The following is a 22126-nucleotide window of genomic DNA, read 5'->3' as shown; positions in this document are numbered from 1 at the left end:
CTTGAAGTGCAGTCGGGCTTTGTTCATTCCTCAAAATGCTGAATATCAAAGTTTGTACTCAGCTGGTTTGACAAATGCTTTTAGGATAACATTGTACCACTTACTTTTCTAGGTTTCTATCTTCACTCAATGCCTGGCCTGAGATTTCCTTGGTTTATAGTAGGATGATTGTAAGATGATTTAAAAAATTGTATTTTGTCCATAAATTTTAGTTATTTCCGGCAGTCCAGATACTGTTCCTGTCTTCTTCTTAGAAATGAAAGGCTAGATTACCTTTCTAAGCTTCAATTTCCTCATCTGAAATAGGTATTGTGAGAAATGAAATTGTTAGTGTAAATATTCTAACTCTGTGTCTGACACCTCAATGAATATTTATTCTATTTTTTTTTTTGAGTGGCATTCTCAGAGTCTAAACATAAGTTGTTTTATTTTGCTGTGTTTTTATAGATATATGGTACACTAATACCAGGTGAAGAGAAAGCAAATAATCTAAGGTTTTGAAAGATTGTGTGTTTGGTATATTAAAAAAACTTGTGTGTTCTTTCCATTCCAAAAATTTCTATTTCAAATGAGAACCAAGTAATTAAATATAATTAGTAAACTAGGTCTTATGAGGGCCTGACATTTATTGAAGGGAAGCCATGATTTATTTGTACATTTCTTGAGACAAAGGAATTTGAAAACATTCCCTGTAATCAAGACTCTAAAGAGACATAAAATGGATGCTTTTTCTTTTGCAATACTGGGGATTGAACCCAGAGTCTCACACATGCTAAGCAAGTTCTCTATCACTGAGATATATTCTCCATCCTTTTTAAGAAAAATTTATTTTGAAACAGATCTTGCTAAGTTTCCCAGCTAGCCTTGAACTTGCAATCCTCCTGCCTCAGCCTCCTTAGTAGCTGGGATTACAAGTATGCACCACCATACCCAGCTAGATGCTTTTTCTTATAACAAACTAGGCTATGCCCTAAATTTTACCATTTTGTATTATTACAAAGTATCAATTGCACTAACAAAGTCCTTTTAAAGTCCATAGATACGTTCATTCTAAAAGGTTGCCCTTCTCTTTAAAAACAATTTCCACTCAGTGCCAAGTAGCCTTTGGTGAAAATCAGCTCTCTCTTTGGTTGTTAACCTGACCTTGGAGCCCTATCAAGGACACTTTTTTAGCAGGTGCATTGTGATATTCTTCACAGCCAGCATGGTCTCTGTACAGGTAGGTCTGATGAGCATCTCTGGGAGTAAAAATCCAAAATGCCCAGTGTCACGTAGTTCAAAGGCAAATGCATAGGGTATTCCATTTTTGTAAGCCCAATCCATTGAGCTACCAGAACTTACATCTGAAAGTTTAAAAAAAGAAAAGAAAAGATTATCCTCACTAAAGAATCTGCATACTTTTCAAAATTATATATATCTTGCTTAGTAAGATATACTAAATCCTTCCAATGAAATACCATTTCTATAAGAATGATTTAACAGTAGTTCTTTAGCATCCAGCTACATGGAGCTTATAAATTATACCTGTTATCAGCTTTGAAGATCTAACCTGAGTATTAATGCTATGCCAGTATGATGACCTCAAAATTTCTCAACCTCAATTCCAATAATGTTTATCTTCACCTTCACTTTATTCACCAATAAAACAACCTACGCTGTGGACTTTAAAAAAATATTAAAATTAAAAAATATTTTTGTTCTTATCACTCAATTCTTTTCCACTTCCAAGGTCTTGAATATTAAAATTCTGTTCCTCTCTTTCATTTCTTCCACTTCCCTCTTTTTCCAGGCTTGCTGAACTTGTCCTTTGTCTTTACATAAACTTATAGTTTCCAGATTCTCCCTGCCTTTCTTGTGGTTTCCATTCAGGGTCAGTTTACTAGCTTTCTCACCAGACCCCTCAAATGCCTCCTTCCTGTCTTTTTTCTGCCTTTGCTTTGCTGTTGTTGAACTTCTGGCCCAGTTCTCCTGCTGTCACTCCAGGTAGGGGAGTGAAATGATTCATCTTTGATGAACAGGTATTTTATAAAATCATACTGCCTGATCACCAAAGTCGTCTTCTGCTCCCAGTGCTGCTCTGTGCTGTTTTTTCATAGTCCTGCACTTACCGGCACTCCCCATTCTCTTCTTGTCCCACCTATCACTTTACCACTGACCCCCATATTCTAGATAATGGCTCCATTGACTCCTCTGTTGACCTCAGAGCCCTCTAAGCTTTCTCTTAGCTCAGAGAAAGTCATGCTAAATGTCTTTTACATGGGTCATCTCTTGATACCATTTATTATTGTTGTCTGTATAAAGGGAGGATCCCTTTGTTTCATTCACACATTTTCTTTCTCTTGCATCTGCATCAACCCAAATAAATGCTCAAAGACCCCTTTCTTCTCATGATCCTGCTATATACTCTTGGTTACCATCCTCTTTTTCTTCTTCTTCTTTTTTTTTTTGTGCTTGATAACTTAAAAGAAAATCTATATATGTTGCTTCTAATCCTTATATCTTTCTTGCTGGTTCTTGCTTCTATCCACCTATAAAACTTCATTTATTTTTTAAGCTTTTATTTATTTTTATGTGGTGATGAGGATCAAACCCAGAGCCTCACACATTTAAGGCAGGCGTTCTACCCCTGAGCCACAACCCCAGCTCCCAAACTTTATTCTTGAAGGGTGATCATGTCCACATGTTTATTCTCCTTTTTTGGTTTTTGTTTTCCCCTTAACATAGCTGACAATCCATCCTGGCATCCCTCTCCTTCTAGTTCCTATGACCTCACACATTCCACCTTTTTAGTACGGACTGGAAACACAGGCACTAAAGAGAAGACCACCAACCTGCACTGTGTCCAGTCCTACCACCTACCTTGTGATTACTCTGTGCCTCAGGTGCCTTTTAGAAAAAGGGAATGATGCTAATATCTGCTACTTAAGGTTGATGTGGTAATTAAATGAAATACTAAATCACTTGAAAGTGCTTATGAAATATTAGCTATTATTATTTTACATCTTTACATCCCAGTGCCTAATACATAGTGTTTAGTCTAATAGACTCTTCAATAATCACTTATTAAATTAAAAAATGTTTCATGGAAAAATATTCATATACTTTTTTCCTGAAATATATATGATTCAGTTTGCTATAACACTATTATTATTATCATCAAATTTCCAAAACATGTTCATTTACTCAAACAACATTACATTTATGCTATTTTTCTCAGGACAAGTGAGGATGAAATCATTATGTGAAGATGACCACTAAATGGATCGGCTATTTCTCAAATTCCTTGTGCTTCTATCAAGGACAGAAGATAAACTGTGGCTTTAGTGTCCTCTGGTTAGAGTACATTGGAACTATAAACAGTAGTCATATTAGCCAAAGTCAGAGACAATATGTGCCAACAGTTACATCATGGTGATGTGACAGCCTCATTTCTATGGCAACAGATTGTTCTTGGTAAATATAACACTATGACTGTGCCTTTATTCCAAGCTGAAAAGGTGAACTGTTAATAAGATTTTTTTAAAAAAATTAATGTTTTAATTTTGTTATTATATCTATTATGTTGATATTAGTTGGTAATGTGAATTTTAAAAAAATATTATTTTCCCCCTTTCAGGATAATGATTGGAAAACACTTAGAAAATGATCTCAAAAAAATCTATTAATGCTGTGTCATTGTTAGGACAAGCTTATTTGATAAGCAATGCTAATTTACAAGCCAAGCTGTTGTTCTTAAGGCTGAAGAAACCGAGGGGAAGATGTTAAGGATGGGCAGATTAAAAGACATCAAGAAGAAATTTGCTGCCTTACTGAGGAGCATCACCAAATGCTACTATCTGTACACATCCCTACTGCATGTGTTTGCCATCATAGGCACATGAAGACATTCAGCTCTATGTGATTCTCATCTGTCATAGAGTCAATAAATTTTAGAATTTGAAAGGCCATGAGAAATGATCTAGTCTCATTCTTCATGTTACTGTTGTAGAAGCTGAAGCCCAGCATTAATAAATATCTTGGCCAGGATGACACACCTGGAAGATTTAGGACTAGAATCCACATCTTACAGTTCTTTGTTCTGGTTCTTCCCATATACAAGGTTGCTTTTTGCTTCATAGAAGAGAGGAAATACTTTAAGATCACTTTTAAAAGGAGAATTCAGCTAAGATGCTATATAGGAAATAGTATTTCAGAACAAGAATAGTGAAGGAAACGAAAAAAGGGGAAACTGTTGTAAGCTGGAACTCTTACTTCATTATCTTCGTGAGGCCCATTCCCACCCTTACAGCAGTCATAATTGCTTAAGGAGCCCGTTTTGGTACTTTCTACTATCATAAGATCTCAATTCAACTTGCAGTCATTACTGCATGTTTAGCATATTCTCTGCTTAGGATTTGTTTAAATTGGTACAGCGATTTCTGTCAAGCTGTGTAAAACTAATCAGATATAAACTCTCTCCATTTTCCTTGGCTAATTTGATAGTCACAAATTTCACTCTAGGGAGAATATACTCTCCGCTTTTTAAAGAGAAGTCATGATACAGGATATTGGTTCAAGAGAGGTGATTTTAATACAAGTACACAGGAAACTTACACAATGTTCTGGAGGCAGGCCCATATCTATATCGTACCCCATATACTGATCCAAGTGCTTTCACTGCTTTATAAGCTGCAGATTCCTAGGAGGGGAAATGAAGAAGTTATATCACTTACATTGTTACACTGAAACTTCTAGAAACACTGGCATGTTGCTTAAGGCTTCTGGGCCACCAACACAAAGAATAACGATGGGTACATCAGTTATTATTAATATTTAATAACATTATATTGTTCATGTCACAAGATACATGTCACAAGATACATTTGCAACATATTTTAGAACACATCATTTCACCTGATTGATTTCACAACCAACTAGAGATGGATAGTATTTCTATTTTACAGATGAGAAAAGGAAGGCTCAGTGAAATTACACGTGTATCCTGAAGTTACATAGCAAAAGTGGAGCTGGGTTAAGTACCCATATTTTCTGAGCTGATGTAGTGTCCTGTCCTTTTCACTTTTGTTCAGGGACATCTCTTCCTATAAATTACAAAATGTTTGACAGAGGAAGGATAATGTCAGTCTTAATCATAGATCATATCTGATCCTTCACAATGTGCTTGTGTATAACAGATGCTTAATCAATATTTCTCATATGAATGTTGAATAAGCATAAGTCTGCAAGAGTATTTAGACAACTATATTGATTCTTAAGCATATATTTCAGTGGATATGTACAAGGTGTTTAAAGCACATCTGGATCAATTAGGAAACCATCAAGCAAGAAAGACCTCTCTTACGCGACGTGTTTATCCTTACTGGGATGAGAACATCAATTTCAGAGTGCTTCATGACTTCTAAGGTTACTCAGACTCTCACAGGCTTAGTCAGGTACTGCTATGATGCAGAAATTCTAAGGTGGAACTCTTTCTAGTCGGGAAAAATACTCAACCCAATCAAAATCCTAAAAGGTGGATATTCAAACACAAGTGAGACTGATATTGAATGTCCTTGAAAACATTTTCAAATGATATAAAAGCACTAATTTGAACCAGGAGTTAGGAAAGTATTGTATGACAAGTGAGAGGAAAAGAAGCATGTTGAAACCAGTACAAAACTCTCCTGTTTCAATTTGCCTATGAATAATTTAATACTTTAATTGAAGAACTCTGGATAACATGGTGGTGTGTGTTGGACTGAGCTTCAGGCTGCTGTCCTCATTCAGCTCAGGGATGAATAAAGCAGTATTTGCAGCAAAGGCCACCCTTTGTGGATATTCAGGGACCAGGCTTCAGGAACTGGCAGACTATATATTATTGATCTCACTGATGATGACATTCTTCTCATAGGAGCCAACAGAAAAGGAATGTAAACACCATAATGAGGTATCTTTATGGAGAATGTTCTAAGATTTTAACATCTCCAGTGATCTCAGCAATATTCCATGGCAAGAGCAGATATTTTTACATTTAGAAAATTACTGCATTTTGCTGGTCAGGAGACTTTTGTTCCTCATTATTTCAGATGACTAAACCCATGGAAAACATCTACTACAGAAAGAAAAGAGAGAGAGAGAGAGAGAGAGACAGAGACAGAGACAGAGACAGAGACAGACAGCCACTTTGCCTGTATACACAAAGCTTATGTATGGTATTAAAATTTGACTCAATGTATTTCTGTCATTTGAGTACAGGTGCAAGTTGATTAGGGGTTTGGATATGCTCTATCTACAAAAAGTGGAAATTTCATTAATTTTTCCCCCAAGAATTATTTTTCAGGGAGGCACAGCTAGATACCTATTTGAAGAATAAAGTGATTCCTTCTTTCTCTTCTCTCTGATTGTCCAAAAGGACCTCAGTCTTGCTTATTGGTCCTCAGCTAAGTAAGGAGTATATATATTTTTCAAATATTTCCATATTTAAAGCAACTTGATGAATGTGTTAAAAATATTATCAGAAACAAAGACTCAGACTGATAAAATGTTTTAACAATTTTGATAAAATTTAATAGCTTCTGGTTAATATAGAGGTATTGCCCAGTTTGAGAATTTTTAATCTTAGTTTTAGTGATTTAGATTATATTTAACTGCCTTAAGGATTTCTCAACAATAGCACTATTGATTTTGGGCTGAATAAATCTTTGCTGTGGGGGGCTGTAGGATGTTTGGCAGGCAGTATCTTGGCCTCAACCCACCAGATGCCAAATTGCATCTTCCATTGCTGTTACAATGAAAAATATCTCCAGACATTACTGAACATCCATTGGGAGGCAGATGCATTCTTTGTTGAAAACCATTGATCTACTCTATGCCACATCCACCAATTCAAGACAAAACTTTTAAAATAGGCTAAACTCATGATGGGAAGTTACATTTAAAATATTGATAATATTTCTCATCTCATAATTTTTATATTTTGCATAGTCCATATCATCTGTTATAAGAATATAGACACTGTGCCCAAAAAGGGCTAAACATAATATACAAATGGTTGGTTGGGAGCCAGGTCAGTATAAACAAAGGTGTAGCAGCAGCAATAACAAAAAGAAAGACTATTTGACCCACAGAGCAGCTGAAGAATAGTACTGTAGAGTATAATTATTATCCTTACAATATTTCTAAACAGAAGTAATTTGCTCAGAATTCTTGGAATGCCAAGAACAAAGTCGCCTTTCGATGAAATAAAAGGTTTCCCTTGCTCTCTCAGGTCCCCTACTTCTTCAAGGGCTTGGACATCTAAATTAGGAATTCCTGAAACTCCAAGCAGTTTGTATAGTATTTGAAGTTTAAGGTATAAGGAAAAAGGAAATGCTTATCTTTCAAAATATTTTCATTCAAGTATATATATGAAAGTAACACAATAAAAATTATTTGGTCTTTATCCCTGGTTCCTGACATACAGCTCCTAAAACCCTTGGTGTCCAGAATGATCAGAGTGTCCTTTACATACTAGTGTGATGATTGGTGGCTGAGCCCCCCAGAAAATTTCAGGTTAGGGGCTAGTACCAGAAAGCCAAACCATGCAACCAGAGGGTTGGCAATTTCAACTATATTTACTAACCTCTGAAGAAGGGAGAATGTCCAGAGACTGAGTTCAACCACCAATGTGCCTATGTAATGAAATCCCATAAAGTTCCCTATAAAATGGGAGAACTTCAAGGTTGGTAAGAACAATTGGAGAGCTAATAAGGTGGTGCCCCTGAGGAGCTAAGGAATCTCTGTGGCTCCCTGCCTCTATCCTACACCTTGTCTTATGCATTTCTTCCATGTGTCCTTCCTGAACTGTGCATGTTATAATAAACTGACAATAGTAAAGCACTTTCTTGAGCTCTGTGAGTCCTTCTAGTGAATTATCAAAACCAAGGAGTGGGTGGTGGGAATCTGGAGCTCTTTAGCCAAGTTGGACAGAAGAGTGAATAAGTTGAATACCTACTGCTTGTAGCTGATGTTTGAAGTGGGAACAGTCTTATGGGACTGAGTCCTTAACCTGTGGAGTTTGATGCTAATCCTGGGAGGTAGGTGTCAGAACTGAATCAAACTGGACACCCAGTTGGAGAAGTGATGTTGGAAAAGACACCACACATTTGGTGTCTGGAGTTAAAACCCCTCAAACATACATAGTGAAGAGCACAGAGATTTTAATTTCATAGCACAACAAGTGATCCCAAATTGAATACATTCCTGTAACCACGATCTCAGGTCAAAGAATAGACCATAAGCATTTAACCAGGCAACCCTCGTGTCTCCTCTCAATCACTGAACCCCCCCCCCCTTCCCCCAAAGGTCATTGCTAAACTGAATTCTAACACTATTTATTAGTTTTTCTTGGTTTTGAACATTATAGGCCTTTAGATGCTAGAGGGTCTAAAATGAACTCATTTTACAATGTATTATGCCCTGTAGGGGATCGTCTGTTGGGTTTCTGAGATAAGGAGTAAGAGAATGCTGCTTTTTCATTTTCAAGTAATCTTATGCCTGAAAGTCTGTTCATTCTTAGTACTAACTTGCCAGATGCATGCCCAGAGACTTAGTAGCATTAAGCAAATAGCACTTATAAATTAAAACTTGCTTTTAATTAATGAGAGTCAGACTATAATTTATGAACAATTATTGACTCAATAAAGTTAATTACAGCCCTGCATATGTGACCAAAGCTGTATATACTAATCAAATCCATCCTGACCTTTTCAGTATAGCCTGTGGTAAGAATGTAAATAGGCTTGAAATGACTGCATTTGAGAAGCAGTATGGTGGTTAAAAACAACAACTCTGAAGCTAGACTTGGGCTGAATGCTGACTATGATGTTTAGTAACTATGTATTCTTAGTGTAATTATTTAACCTCTCTGGGATTCAGTTTTCTTATCTGTAAAAATTGGGATAAGAAACCTTATGAAGAATAAATGAGTTAATATATGTAAACAAATAGTTTAGAATAAACACAATATGTGTTTGCTATTACCACTAGCACTTAGCATCAGAAAGGAAGCATGAAGTCTGAAATACATATAAAGGGTCAAATACTTACCACACAGTTAAAATTGGGGATTGTTGCGTATTTGTAAGAATAGGGATACAACAACATCTGAGCATATGCATGAAAGGAGAGGTAAGCCCGAATGTGCTTTCTGTGTTTTCGGAGGAAGTTAGCTACAGCCTTCACTTCTGGCTCAGATTCTGGGAAAGGGCCACAGTAGGTATCCTCACAAGGGTGCATAGAGGCCCCTTCATCTGCAAGTCAGAAAAGAAAATGGGATTGGGGGAGCAGGCAGGGAAGAAGAAACACAAATCAGCATTGTTAAACTGTGATTTTTTAGATTTATTTTTTATAAACATATGGTGTTATTAAGCAATTTATCTGATTTCTTATTTATAGAAATCAATGCTAAAAATTCAAGCTTCCATGAACAAAGGAGGGTCTGAGTGTGAACCAAGTGATGATTGCTAACTAAACCTGCAATAACTACTTTTAAAGAGATGGCTGTCTCTGTTTTCAGGAAGACTAATTCTATATAACCCCCAGAGAAGGCCTACTATTAAGATATGCTTCACAACACCTGGACCTTTTTTTTTTTCCGTAATATTCAACACACATGTAATTAGTGTTCATCATTTACTCATTTACCATTCAATTGATGTTTATTCTATCATAGATACGTGGGATACATTATAAGCAACACAGAAAAAAAAATCCCTGCTTTCATTGAACCTGTATTCTATCTAGATTCTTGCTGGATGCTAATGCTTTATGAAGGCCAGGCACTGTGTCTTTCTTGCTGGCACCTAGTAGCAAGAACAATAACATGAAAAGTATTCTACAAATACTTGTTGAGTAAGTCAATGTCAGATTAAGAGGATAGACATCTATAAAAGTGTCCAAACAAATAGCAAGAACATGAAGGCCAGCCAGAAATAATTCTGAAGAACATACGTCTAATTTCTACCATATTTTTAGATCAGTAATCTCCAAATTGGTTTATAAAACCCAAGAGGCTTCTCTAGTTATCTCGTAGTTTATAAATATTTAAAACTACATTTTAATGATATTTAAATTAGAAAAAGCCTTCCAAATAGGGGAAAACTTACTAACAGTTTTATGGAGGGGACAGAGGAAAATAAGAACCACTTTAGTAATCACCAAGCATTATGGTTCTAAGAAATTTTTGAAATGACATTTTCTGTTGTTATTTGCCATTCTGGGCCATTACTATGTCTCCCCTACCTCTAGAAAATAATAACTCTCTCCATAAACTAACAGAAAATTCTTGATGGTTCTGTAAGATGGTCCAGTTCTACTGAATGTGAGAAGAAAAGCAAGACAAATTGGCTGGGTCTTGAAGACACGAAGAGTGATTCAATTGGAGAAAACTGTGGAGAGAACTAGGCAGCCCATCTGACTCCTCTGAAGTCTCTAATTGAAGCCGGGAGAGGACAGCTGATCAGAATTAATCAGTGAGGTGAGTGACAGAGGAAATGTGCCCAGACACAATACTGGACAGTCAGAGACTTGGAGGGACTTGGAAATTCTGGAAACTGGGACAGAAAATAGGAAAGAATTTGTTAACCTCAAATCCTGACCAGAGTGGGCTGAAGGGAGGGGTAACAGAGAAAAAGAGAGAGAGGCAAAGTTGGCAAGCTAACTTCAGAAACAGGAGAAAAGAAAGCTAGATCAAATTAAGCCAGAGCAGGAGCTGAAAAGCCATTTAGTGAGTGAGACGTGCACAGCTTATCTCAAATTGCTGGTAGAAAACGGTTCTGGGCAGCCATCCTGTAGAGACCACACCTAAGACTGCCCTCTTAGAAGGAATTAAATCTATACAGCTTCATCCCATTTACAGATGGCAGTGAAAATATTATCATAGGCAGTACCTTTGAAACAGTTGTCTCAGTAATCTGTAGAGGGATCGCTGCTAGCTGAAGGTTGCCAAGCCCCATTCTCCCATTCCAGACAAGAGGAGGAGGGTGGAGCAGAACAGAGAGTCACTCTAAAGGTATGTAGCACCATGGGAGCAGCAAGTGCCCCAGCTGCTGGCCAGAGATCCATAAGGTGCAGCAAATCTACCTGGATTACAATAGTGCCAGGTACCCCACAGATGCTGGCCTCTGTCAAGTATGCCCAGACATGGGCCTGATAACAGTGTGTCCTGTCAGCTGAAAAAGCCATGAAACCCCCAGTATCCAGCAGAAACCTCCTACTATGGCCTTAGCATTGCAACATGCCCTCCCCCACCACAGGTGGCCTGCAGACTTGAGCTCCCCAGTCAATGCTAAACATGCCCAGATGCTGCCCACTGACATGTATGAACCAGTCTGGGGCAGCTGCCCTTGCCTCCAACAGAGCACCCAGTACTACTATTGCTGGACTGCCATATCTCTACCATAGGGCACCAAAATCCACAGTACCCTGAAATCTACACATGTGAGTTCATACCTGTTTTGACAAATCTGGGTACATGAAATATTTCTATGGACTATATTCCCAACCAGGGAGAGACATGACTTTTAAGCCACAGGAAATTAGGGGTTGTGTCCTTTGACCCTCCAGAAAGTTATCAGATGCTTACACACACCAAAAAATAAAGGGAGACTCTTAGATTTAAATCAGAAGTGGGCTGGTAAGTTTGCTACCACATGCCCAGAGAAATACAGAGGTAAAGCTGAGGAGTATATGAGTATTAACTAAGCCTCCCAAAACTGGATGGAGTCCAAATCAGGGAAGACTAATAAGTCTCTTGATCCCAAATAGCTCAACATGGAATAACGCTTTAATATCAGTTTTGACAGATATTATCTTGTGTATTGATTCGATGGGTCACCTTTATTATTTGAAAGTGTATTCCTTAATCCAATTTTATGTATTTCTTTTAATGTTTCAAAGCATTATTTAGAATTATTCTTTCTCACTTTTCCTTCTTGTTCACAAGTATACTCTCAACTTTGTTTCTCTTTTTTCCCTTATATCACCTCCATTTCTATCCTCCCATTTATTTTTTTTAATTTCCTGCTTTTTTCTTCTTCCTGTCAATGCTCTATATAATTTAATAGTAATTTTACTTTCTGTAATGCTTAATTTCTCAGGATATTCTAAATCATAATTCTCATTTTGCACGTGGAGAAGTTTTAAAGGGGTTACTAGTATGGTTCTTGGTTCTTAAGTGGCCCCAGTTGCTGGTGATTATTACCTCTCAAAATGGAGCAAGAGACTAAATAGAGCAGTGAGATCACACGGAATGAAAGTGTTGACACTTAGATACTTGCCCAGCCTGGGGCAGACAGTAGGACAAAAACAGGTTACTAAAATGTCCCTCATAGAACAATAGAAGAAATAATCATCCCAGCAGACATGCAAATATCAACATAGAAATATAGGTAATATAAAACTACAAAGTAATAAGATACCCCCCAAAGTTTATAACACTTCAATAATTGATGCCATAGACATCAAAGTGGAGGAAATGTTGGGTAAACAATTTAAAAAGATGAGTGGTAAAGTGTCTATGGACAGAGACCACTGAAACTGTGAGTCCCCGAATAAATTGTTCCTCTTCTGCAATTGTTCTGGTCAGGTCCTTTGGTCACAGTAGTGAAAAACCTGACTAAAACAGAAATTGGTACAAAGAAGTGGGGCTGTTGCTGTGACTAATCTGCCCTTATAGTTCATAAGCACTTTGAGCTTTTTGAAATTGATGGGAGGAATTTTGAGATGCTTAGCAGCTGAAAATGCTTTAGATTGTTGTAGTGCTTAATGGCTGATTCTGATGGGAGCTCAGAAGACCAGAATGCCAATAGGACTATGGACAGTGAAGACAGAGGGTTCAGAGGAAAAGGTGGACAATATTGGTAACTGGACTAAAGGCCTTTATGTTATGTTCTGACTGAGAAGTTGTCTACATTTTGCCCATGTCCTGAGACTTTCTGTGAAGCTAATTTTAAAAGTGATAGACTTTTGGTGGAAGAAAAAGTTTAGGCAGCATAGCATTCAGGTGGTGGCATGGATATTGCTGGAAGCTTTTAGTCAAATTCATTGTGATAATAAGGAGCAGAAAGCAGAGCAGAAAGATTTGAAAAACTCGGACTGGAAAGGTGGGAGTAAAACTGGGGCTGAGAAAGTTTCAGTTATTAAAGACTTTACTGTCACTAAAGAAATGTTAAAGGCTTTGCCCAGACACAATGAGAAAGATGGCTTCAGGGCATCTCAGGAGCTGGCAAGACCGTACCCATTTCAGACTAAAGGAAGTAAAGGTAAAAAATTCTCCTGATAAAGAGACCAGTGGGGCACTCTTCTTGCACAAGAGGACCTAAAAAGTTTTTTTTCAACTTGCTCAGCCATCCAGGCAGTTGGAGGCTGATGCAGCCAGGGTCCCTGGAGGCTTGGCTACTGCTCAAGATAGTGGCAGACATTGGTGTCAACCTCTTCAGGAATGCTGGAAATAGGGGCTTGAGGAGACTTTCACCAAGATTTCAAAGGAAGGCCTGGGAGGCCCAGAAAAGTTCAGCAGGGTTGGAGTCCCTGTGGGAAGCCCTGGAGAGGGCAATGTGCAGAGATGTAAGGAGGAAGCTGAAGCTGCATTGGAGACCTTCAAGATTAAGAACTATCAGTAATGTGGGACATCATCCTAGGAAAGCTGCAGGAACTGATCAGAGTCAAGCCAACAGAAAGGCCACTTAGGCTGCAACCAATAAGACCACAGGGGTAGAGCTACACAAGTCCTTTGGAGAGAACATCATGATGCCATATACTCCATATGCAGGACACAGAACTACAGGACTTGTTTTCCCAGCTGGATTTCAGTCTTGCTTTGGTCCCAACTCTTCTTTCTATGACTATTTTTCTGAATGGAAATATTTACTCTGTAACTTTACATATTGGATACTTGTAAATTGCTTTTAAATTTTATAGGAGCTCAAAATGTGAGATTGCCTTGAGCCTCAAAAAGATTTTAGACTTGAACGGTGAGCAATGTCAGAACTTTTGAGACTATAGGGACTCTTGGGAATGGACTAGATGTATTTATAATACTAGATGTATTGCATTGTTAGATGAGTGTGAGCTTTTGGAGGCCAGAGGTGGAATGTTATAGCTTGGATGTGAGGTGTCTCCCAACAGTTCACAAGTGAGATAATGCAAGAAGGTTCAGAGAAGAAATGACTGGGTTGCAAGAGCTTTAACTCAATCAGTGAATTAATCACCTGATGGGATTAATTGAGTGGTAACTGAAGGCAGGTGGGGTGTGGCTGGAGGAGGTGAGGCATTGACATTGGCAGCGTGGCTTTGAGGTATACATTTGTATCTGGCAAGAGGAATTCTCTCTCTCTGCTTTCTGATCATCATGTGAGCCACGTCCCTTTGCCACACTCTTCCTTCATGATGTTCTGCTTCACCTCGAGCCCTGAGGAATGGAGCTGGGTTTCTATGGACTAATACTTCTGAAACCATGAACCCCTAAATAAATCATTCCTCCTCTACAATTGTTCTTGTCAGATGTTTTAGTCACAGCAGCAAAAATGTTGACTAAAACAGTCTCATCAATAGATTAAATCATGTAGAAGACAGACTATCAGGTCTTGAAGGCTAAATATACAAACTTGAATACTCAAACAGCAATTAAGAAAAAAAATGATCAGAATATGCAAGAACTCTGGGACAACTTAAGAATCATTTGCAGCAAGGAAGGAATAGCAATGATTACCTATTCAGTGATATAACAGCAGAAAAATTTCCAAACTTTGGGTATGAGATTCAGATACACTTTGTATTTAAAACCCTAAATAGACAAGACTGAAAAGGAACCTTTCACAACACATTATAATTAAATGCCAGAATGAATGAAGATAAAATTCCAAAAGCCTTGAGAAATGTCAGGTCACATTTTAGAGGTTAGCCAATCAGAACAACATATGATTTCTTAGAAGAAACCCTAAAATCCAGGAGGAGTTGAAACAATGTGTTACAAACCCTGAAAGAAAATAGCTATCAACCAAAATTGCTATATCCAGCAAAGCTATCTTTCAGAATCAAATAAGAAATAAAAACCTTCCAAGGTAAGCATGATCTAAAATAATCAATGACTACTAAGCCAGCATTAAAGAAATCCTGCACACACAAGAATATAAAACCAAACAGCAGAGTTCAGAAAAGGTAAATCTCATTAGAAGAGTAATTAAGCAAATGAGAATTAGGACCAATTAAACATTAGGAATAAATCAAAATGTCAGGAAATAATGAACACCTCTCTATAATAATGCTGAATATAAATGGCCTTAACTCTCCAATTAAAATACATAGACTAAATACATAGATTAGATTAAAGAAACACAACTCAACTATGTGTTGCTTGCAAAAAACACATCTAACAGGCAACAACACTTACAGGATGAAAGTGAAAGGCTATAAAATAATATTCCATGCAAATAGAGCTACAAAGCAAGCAAGAATAGACTTTTAAAGAAGAATTAATGCTAATGTTCCTCAAATTATTCCATGAAGTAGAAAATGGGGAGGGCACTTCCAAACTTATCACCCTGATGCCCAAACCAGAGAAGGACATTCTGAGGGAAAAAAACACAAAATGGCAACAACAACAATTTGTAGGCAGATATCCTTGATGGATATAGAGTAAAAATCCTTAATAAAATAACAGCAAATTCTCTTCAACAGATGTCTTCCAGAGCTAAAAAAGAAAATTTATTAAAGTAGTAAGATATAAAATCAACAGATAAAAATCAATAACTTTTCTATATATCAGTTAAAATAAATCAGGAAAAAATCCACTCACAACAGTCAATATATATATTTTATTTATTTTATATATATAATATTTATTTATTTTATATAATATATGTTTATATATAAAATAAATAAAATAACAATATCTTATAATACTCTAACCAGAGAGAGGAAAGACCCCTACAATGAAAATTACAGAGCACAAAATAAAACAGAGGAAGACACTAGATGATGGAAAGACCTCCCATATTCTGGATAGGCATAATTAATATTGTTAAAATGATCATATTACCAAAAGCAATGCGCAGATTCAATGTAATCCCCACCAAGATACCAATGACATTACCAATGACAAAATTAGGGAAAGCATTTCTACAATTCATATGGAAGAGTAAAAGACACAGAATGTCCAAAGAATTTCTAAGCAAAAAGATTAGTGCTTAAGGTCTAATACCTGATCTTAAATAATGTTATGGAGATATAGTAACAAAAACAACATGGTACTAGCATAAAAATAGGCATGGAGTTCAGTAGAACAGAAGACAAAAAGATAAATCCTCATGATACAACCATCTAATCTTTGACAAAATTGCCCAAAACATATATTGCAGAAAAAACAACATTTTAAACAAATGACACTGAGAAAACTGGATATCCATATGTAGAAGAATGAAACTAGATCCCCATTTCTCACCCTGCACAAAAGTCAACTCAAAGTGGGTCAAAGGCCTAGAAATTTGACCAAGAATTTTTCAACTGCAATTAGGCCACATAGAGGAAATCCTCCAACATGTAGGTAGAGGCAATGACTTCATCAGTAGGACTCCTAAGCCTCAGGAAATAATTACAATAAAAATATATACGATGCCATTCAAAAGCTTCTACACATGAAAGAAAATAAGAATTTAAAGAGAGAGCCTACAGAATTCGAGAAAAATCTTTGTCAATTACTTCTCTGATGGGATTAATATCCAGAATATATAAAGAACTCAAAAAACTTAAAACCAGTAAGTTACCCAGTTAAGATCAATAAATAACCCAGTTAATATATGGGCAAATGAACTAAATGGATATTTCTCAAAAGAAGAAATTTAAAGGCCTAACAAATATATGAAAAAATGTTCAATATCTTTAGTACAGGGAGATATAAATCAAAACTAGTTTGAAATTTTATCTCACTACAGTTAAAATGGCAATCATCAAGAATACAAACAATAGGGCTGGAGTGAAGCTCAGTGGTAGAACACTTGTCTAGCATGTGCCAGGCCACGGGTTTGATTCCCAAGCACACTATAAACACACACACACACACACAGCAAAAACCAAAAGAATACAAATAATTGTAAATTATGAGGAGGATGTGAGGAAGAAGGAACACTTATACATCATTGGTAGGATTGTAAATTAGCAAAACCACCATGAAAATCAGTATGGAGTTTCCTCCGAAGTCTAAAAATGAAACCACATTATGACCCTCAGTATTTATCCAAAAGAACTAAAATCAGTGTATTATAGCAATGCATGCATACCTATGTTTATAGCAGCACAATTCATAATAGCCAAGTTATGGAGCCAACCCAGGTAGCCACATTAACAGATAAATTGATAAAGAAAATGTAGTATAAAAACAAATGAAGATTTATTCAGTAATAAAGAAGATTAAGACTAAGTCATTTGCAAGAAAATGAATGCAAATGAAGAGTATTATTTTTAGCTAAATAAACCAGACTCAGAAAGCCAATGGTCTTATGGTTTCTCTCATATGTGGCGGGGGGCGGGGGGAGAAAAAGGAACCTTACAAAAATAGAAGGAAGATAGGAAGATTGGAAGAGTAGATGAAGGGGATCAAGGGAGAGTAGAGGAGAGGGAAAAAGGAGGTACTGCAGAATGAAATTTATTAAATTAAGTGCATTTATGAATATGTCACAATGAATTGTACTATTATGTATTATCATAATGTATCAACAAAAATGGGGAAAAAAGAATCGTTCAACCTGTTGAATGGCAAGAGTCAAGATGTGTGACTCAAAGCAATTGGGGTTTCCCTCTTTAGAATTTCATTTGGGAGATGTTCCAGAAGCAATTAAGATATTATTGAACTTAGAACATAGTGTAAAAACTGTGGCTAATAATCTGAAGGAAATTGGAGAAAAAGAGCTATCCATGGAACATCAATGTGAACAATGGAAGGACAAAAATACTAACTGAACAACTACTTCCAGAGGGAGCAGAACTAATGATTCAGAGAACACAAGAGTTTACAAAAATTTTTAATAAATACCAAAGGCAAATAAAACACTAGAAACAACCAGGGGCAAAGAATTATTTAAAAAAAGAAAGAAAAGAGAACTATGATTACATAGTAAAATAAAAATCTTAATTCATGGGTTGAATGAATACAGTTGATGAATAAATTAGTGGGATTTAAAACATTCAAAGGAAGCACCAGAAAGGGATAAAGAATTAGAAAAATGAGAGAAAAGCACATGAAAAAATGTATCAATATGTGATTAATAGGGGACCTAGAAGGAAAGAAAAAAAAGGTAAGCACTGGGAGAACTGCAAAGTAACATTTCACCACAAGGAAGGAAAGATTGAATAGACTCATTGTGCACCCAACAAAAGAGCTAAAAAGAAAACATCAACACTGTGACATGTTGGAGTAAAATGTAAGACAAGACAATAATTTTGGGGAGGAAAAAGCAGGTTGTTTAGGAAAAAAAGAAATCAGATTCATATGTGACTGTACAATGGTAACATTTCTTCTCAGAAAAAAACGATCCAGCTGTATTATGTCTACAAAACATATGGTTTAAGTAGATATATTGGATGTCTACTTTTTGTATTGTGGCAGTCTTGGTACTTGTATGAGTTTCCTAGAGCTGCCATAACACATTGCCACAAACTGAGTTTCTTAAAACAACAGAAATTTATTCTATCATCATAGTTCTTGGGACTAGAAGCCCCAAACTGAGGCATACGCAGAGTCATCCTTTCTCTGAATGCTCTGGGTAACATTCCTTCTTTGCCTTGTCCTCTATTCAATAGCATAATTTTACTTTCATCAGTATTACCTATGAGAATATTTGGTAGAATATATTCCTAGACTATATCTAGGAATTAACCTTTCAAAGAAAGTATGACTATTAGAAAGAAGATATTAAAAATCTATTTAAAAGTTTACAATTAAGAACAGAGTTAGAGAACTACATCATGTTCATGAATACAATTACCTAACAGTATAAAGATGTCAATTCTTCCTTATTTATTTATTTTGTTCAATTTAACTTCAACAAAAATTCAGTATCAGAATTTGGGGTTTCCAAAATAAACTCTAGGATTTTGAAATACTTTTTTGAAATTTATTTGTAGTTGACAATAATTACATGTATTTATGGAGTACAATGTGATAATTTGATACATGTATACAATGTGGAACAATCCAATTAGGGTAATTAGCATTTCTATATCCTTAAATATTTATCATTTCTTTGTTTTTCAAGCTTAAAAAGAACTTTATTCATTTTTAAAAATTGATTTTATTTTTTAAATACATGGCAGCAGAATGCATTGCAATTTACAATTCTTATTATACATATAGAGCACAATTTTTCATATCTCTGTTTGTATATAAAGTGTGTTCACACCAATTCATGTCTTCATAAATGTACTTTAGATAATGCTGTCCATCACATTCCACCATCATTGCTAATCCCCTGCCCGCTCTCTTCCCCTCCCACCCCTCAGCCCTATCTAGAGTTCATCTACTCCTCCAATGCTCCCCCTTCCTACGCCACTATGAGTCAGTCACCTTATATCAGAGAAAACATTCAGCATTTGATTTTTTGGGATTGGCTAACTTCACTTAGCATTATCTCCTCCAACTCCATCCATTTACCTGCAAATGCCATGTGAGGTGCAGTCTTCCTACAAAGTCCTTTCTTCCAGTTTTTTATAAAACGTATAAGATGATAAAAACTATAGTTGCCCCTTTTGCACTATACAACTTTAGAACCTAATTCTCTTTAATTGTACTTTGGTACTGGTTATCCAACCTTACTCCTTCCTACCCTTCCTAACCGATACTGATAGTATTCTATTCTCTACTTCTATGAGATCAACTTTTTAAGATTCCATATATGAATGTGGAATTTCTGCATTTTTCTGTGTCTGGTTGTTTCACTTAACATAATGTTCTCCAGAAGAACTCTGCAATTTCTGAGGAGGAATAAAGGGCTAAGAAAATCTCAGACAAGCAAAGAGGGGAGACTTATCTCACTGGGCATTAAAACATGCTACATAGGTGTAATAATAAAAACAATATAATACTGAGTCAGTAATATACTAGTAGACCAATGGGACAGAATATATGGGAGTCTGGTATTCCATAGAGGGAAGCACCACAAATCAATGTGGAAATGATTGTTGAGTGAATCATGTTCAGAAAACTAGCTTATCATATGGAGAAAACAATTTACAACATAAATATACAAAAGCAAATTTTAAATAACTTAATGATTTAAATTAAAAAAGGTAAAGAAGCAAGGACCATAAGATTTTGGTTATTGTTAATTGGGTCCTTTTTCTAAGCCTTTTCTTTTATATCATCCTTCTGGATGGGCTTACAGATGGGGGTATGATTATAAGAGAAATTTTCTTGAATAACTAAGTTTGTTGATGAAAATTTTGTTCAAGGTGAGAGGTGGGGAAGGAGGACTTTGAAGGTGTATTTGACTATATATGATGAATATATAACTAATTAAGATTGTAACTTTTAATGTTACAATCTTTTAATGTTAATATTCAGATCAAATTCTATACTTCCCAGAGAGAAGGCATACATTCTTTTCTAGTATCAAAAATATTAAACTTGGCTATAGTCCTTGATATAATTATGTGTTTATATATTCCCAAACTGTAGGGACTACAGTCATTAGGTTTCTACGTAAAAATTCTTATAATTAATAATAAAAGCGCAAGCAAAAGCAATTTGTCAAAATACCTTTCAAACAATACCTAGGTTAAGGAAAGAAAACAAAAGCCAAATTACAAAATTACTAAAAATTAATGGAGCATGTCAAAACATACATGATATTGCTAAAGCTATGTCCCCCTGAAAAAAACTGATTATTGAACCTGAAAAATTACAGTGGATAAATTAAGGGTCTAAATCAAGAAGATAGCCTTAAAATTTACCTGAAGAACAAAAATATAATCCTGCAGAAAGAAGAAAATAACCTAATAAAGTTAATTATTTTCTTACTTCTGCTGGTTTTGGAATTGGCTTGTTCTCCTTTTTCAAGGGCCTTGAGATGTATCATTAGGTTGTTTATTTGGCTTTCTAATTTTCTTATGTAAGCACTCTCAGCTATAAACCTTCTTCTTAGACTTGCCTTTATAGTGCCCCAGGGGTTCTGGTATGTTGTACCACTATTCTCATTTGAGTCTCAAAATGTTTTGCTTTCTTCCTTGATTTCTTATATCACCCATTCATCATTCCAAAGAGCATTGTTTAATAGCCATGTGTTTTTATAGTTTCTATAGGGTTTTGTCATATTGATTTCTCATTTCATTCCATTATGATTTGATAAGAAAGTAAGTATATCAATTTTTTTGTATTTGTCAAGAGTTGCTTTGTGGTCTATAAGATTGCAACTTCTAAAGGTTTAGAAACTAATGTTGGAAAAAATGAAGAAGAAAAAAGGGAGGAAAATTTTCTGGGAAAATTATAGATATTAAAAAATCTTTCCCAAATTCTCTTTAAAAACATTTTTTAAAAGTGTGTTTTGAGGTAATCTTCTAAGCATGAGAAGAAGATTATCTCTAGATAGGGAAGAGAGGTGGGAGGGAGAGGGAGGGAGAAGGGGAATTGCAAGGAAGATGGAAGGAGACCCTCATCGTTATACAGAATACAGTATGATGATGTGAGAAAAAAAAAAGAAGTGTGTCACATTAGATTGGGTAGAGAGAAGTGATGGGAGGGGAGGGGTGGGAAAGGGGGAAAAGGAAGGACAGAAGAATAAAATAGACATTATTATTGTTGTATGTATATAGGTGACTGCATGACCAATGTGATTCTGCAACCTGCACACTCAGAAAAATGAGAAATTATATCCCATCTGATTCAAATGTATGATATGTCAAGATCATTGTACTGTCATGTGTAACTAATTAAAAAAATAAAAAAATTTAAAAGTGTGCTTTAAACATTGGAAGGAATTCTTTTCCATACTTCCCCATATTCTCCATCTCCCCATATCTCCCATGCATGGCCCCACCCAGCACTCCCTGGAAGGAATTTTTATAATTCTATTACTAGTAAGACTCAGAATTTTAAAATAGCTTCTTTATGCAGACTTGG

The 22126-nt window shown here is 36.0% G+C and overlaps 1 protein-coding gene across 1 annotated transcript in view; it reads right to left on the bottom strand.

Moving 5' to 3' along the window:
• Nucleotides 1–1155: 1155 nt before the first annotated feature.
• The window catches only part of CPA6 (carboxypeptidase A6), a gene marked incomplete at its 3' end in the record, with an annotated part of 301035 nt that continues 280064 nt past the window's right edge, over nucleotides 1156–22126 (bottom strand). The window contains exons 9-11 of the mRNA XM_081266455.1: nucleotides 9067–9269; nucleotides 4594–4678; nucleotides 1156–1343 (exon numbers count right to left, since the gene is read on the bottom strand). Of these exons, the coding sequence (XP_081122581.1) occupies nucleotides 1156–1343; nucleotides 4594–4678; nucleotides 9067–9269 (476 nt within the window). The remainder of the gene's footprint in view (nucleotides 1344–4593; nucleotides 4679–9066; nucleotides 9270–22126) is intronic.

Source organism: Spermophilus citellus, assembly GCF_964194105.1.
Source record: "Spermophilus citellus genome assembly, chromosome: 14".
NCBI lineage: Eukaryota > Metazoa > Chordata > Mammalia > Rodentia > Sciuridae > Spermophilus > Spermophilus citellus.
This window is presented reverse-complemented; position numbering and strand designations above follow the sequence as displayed.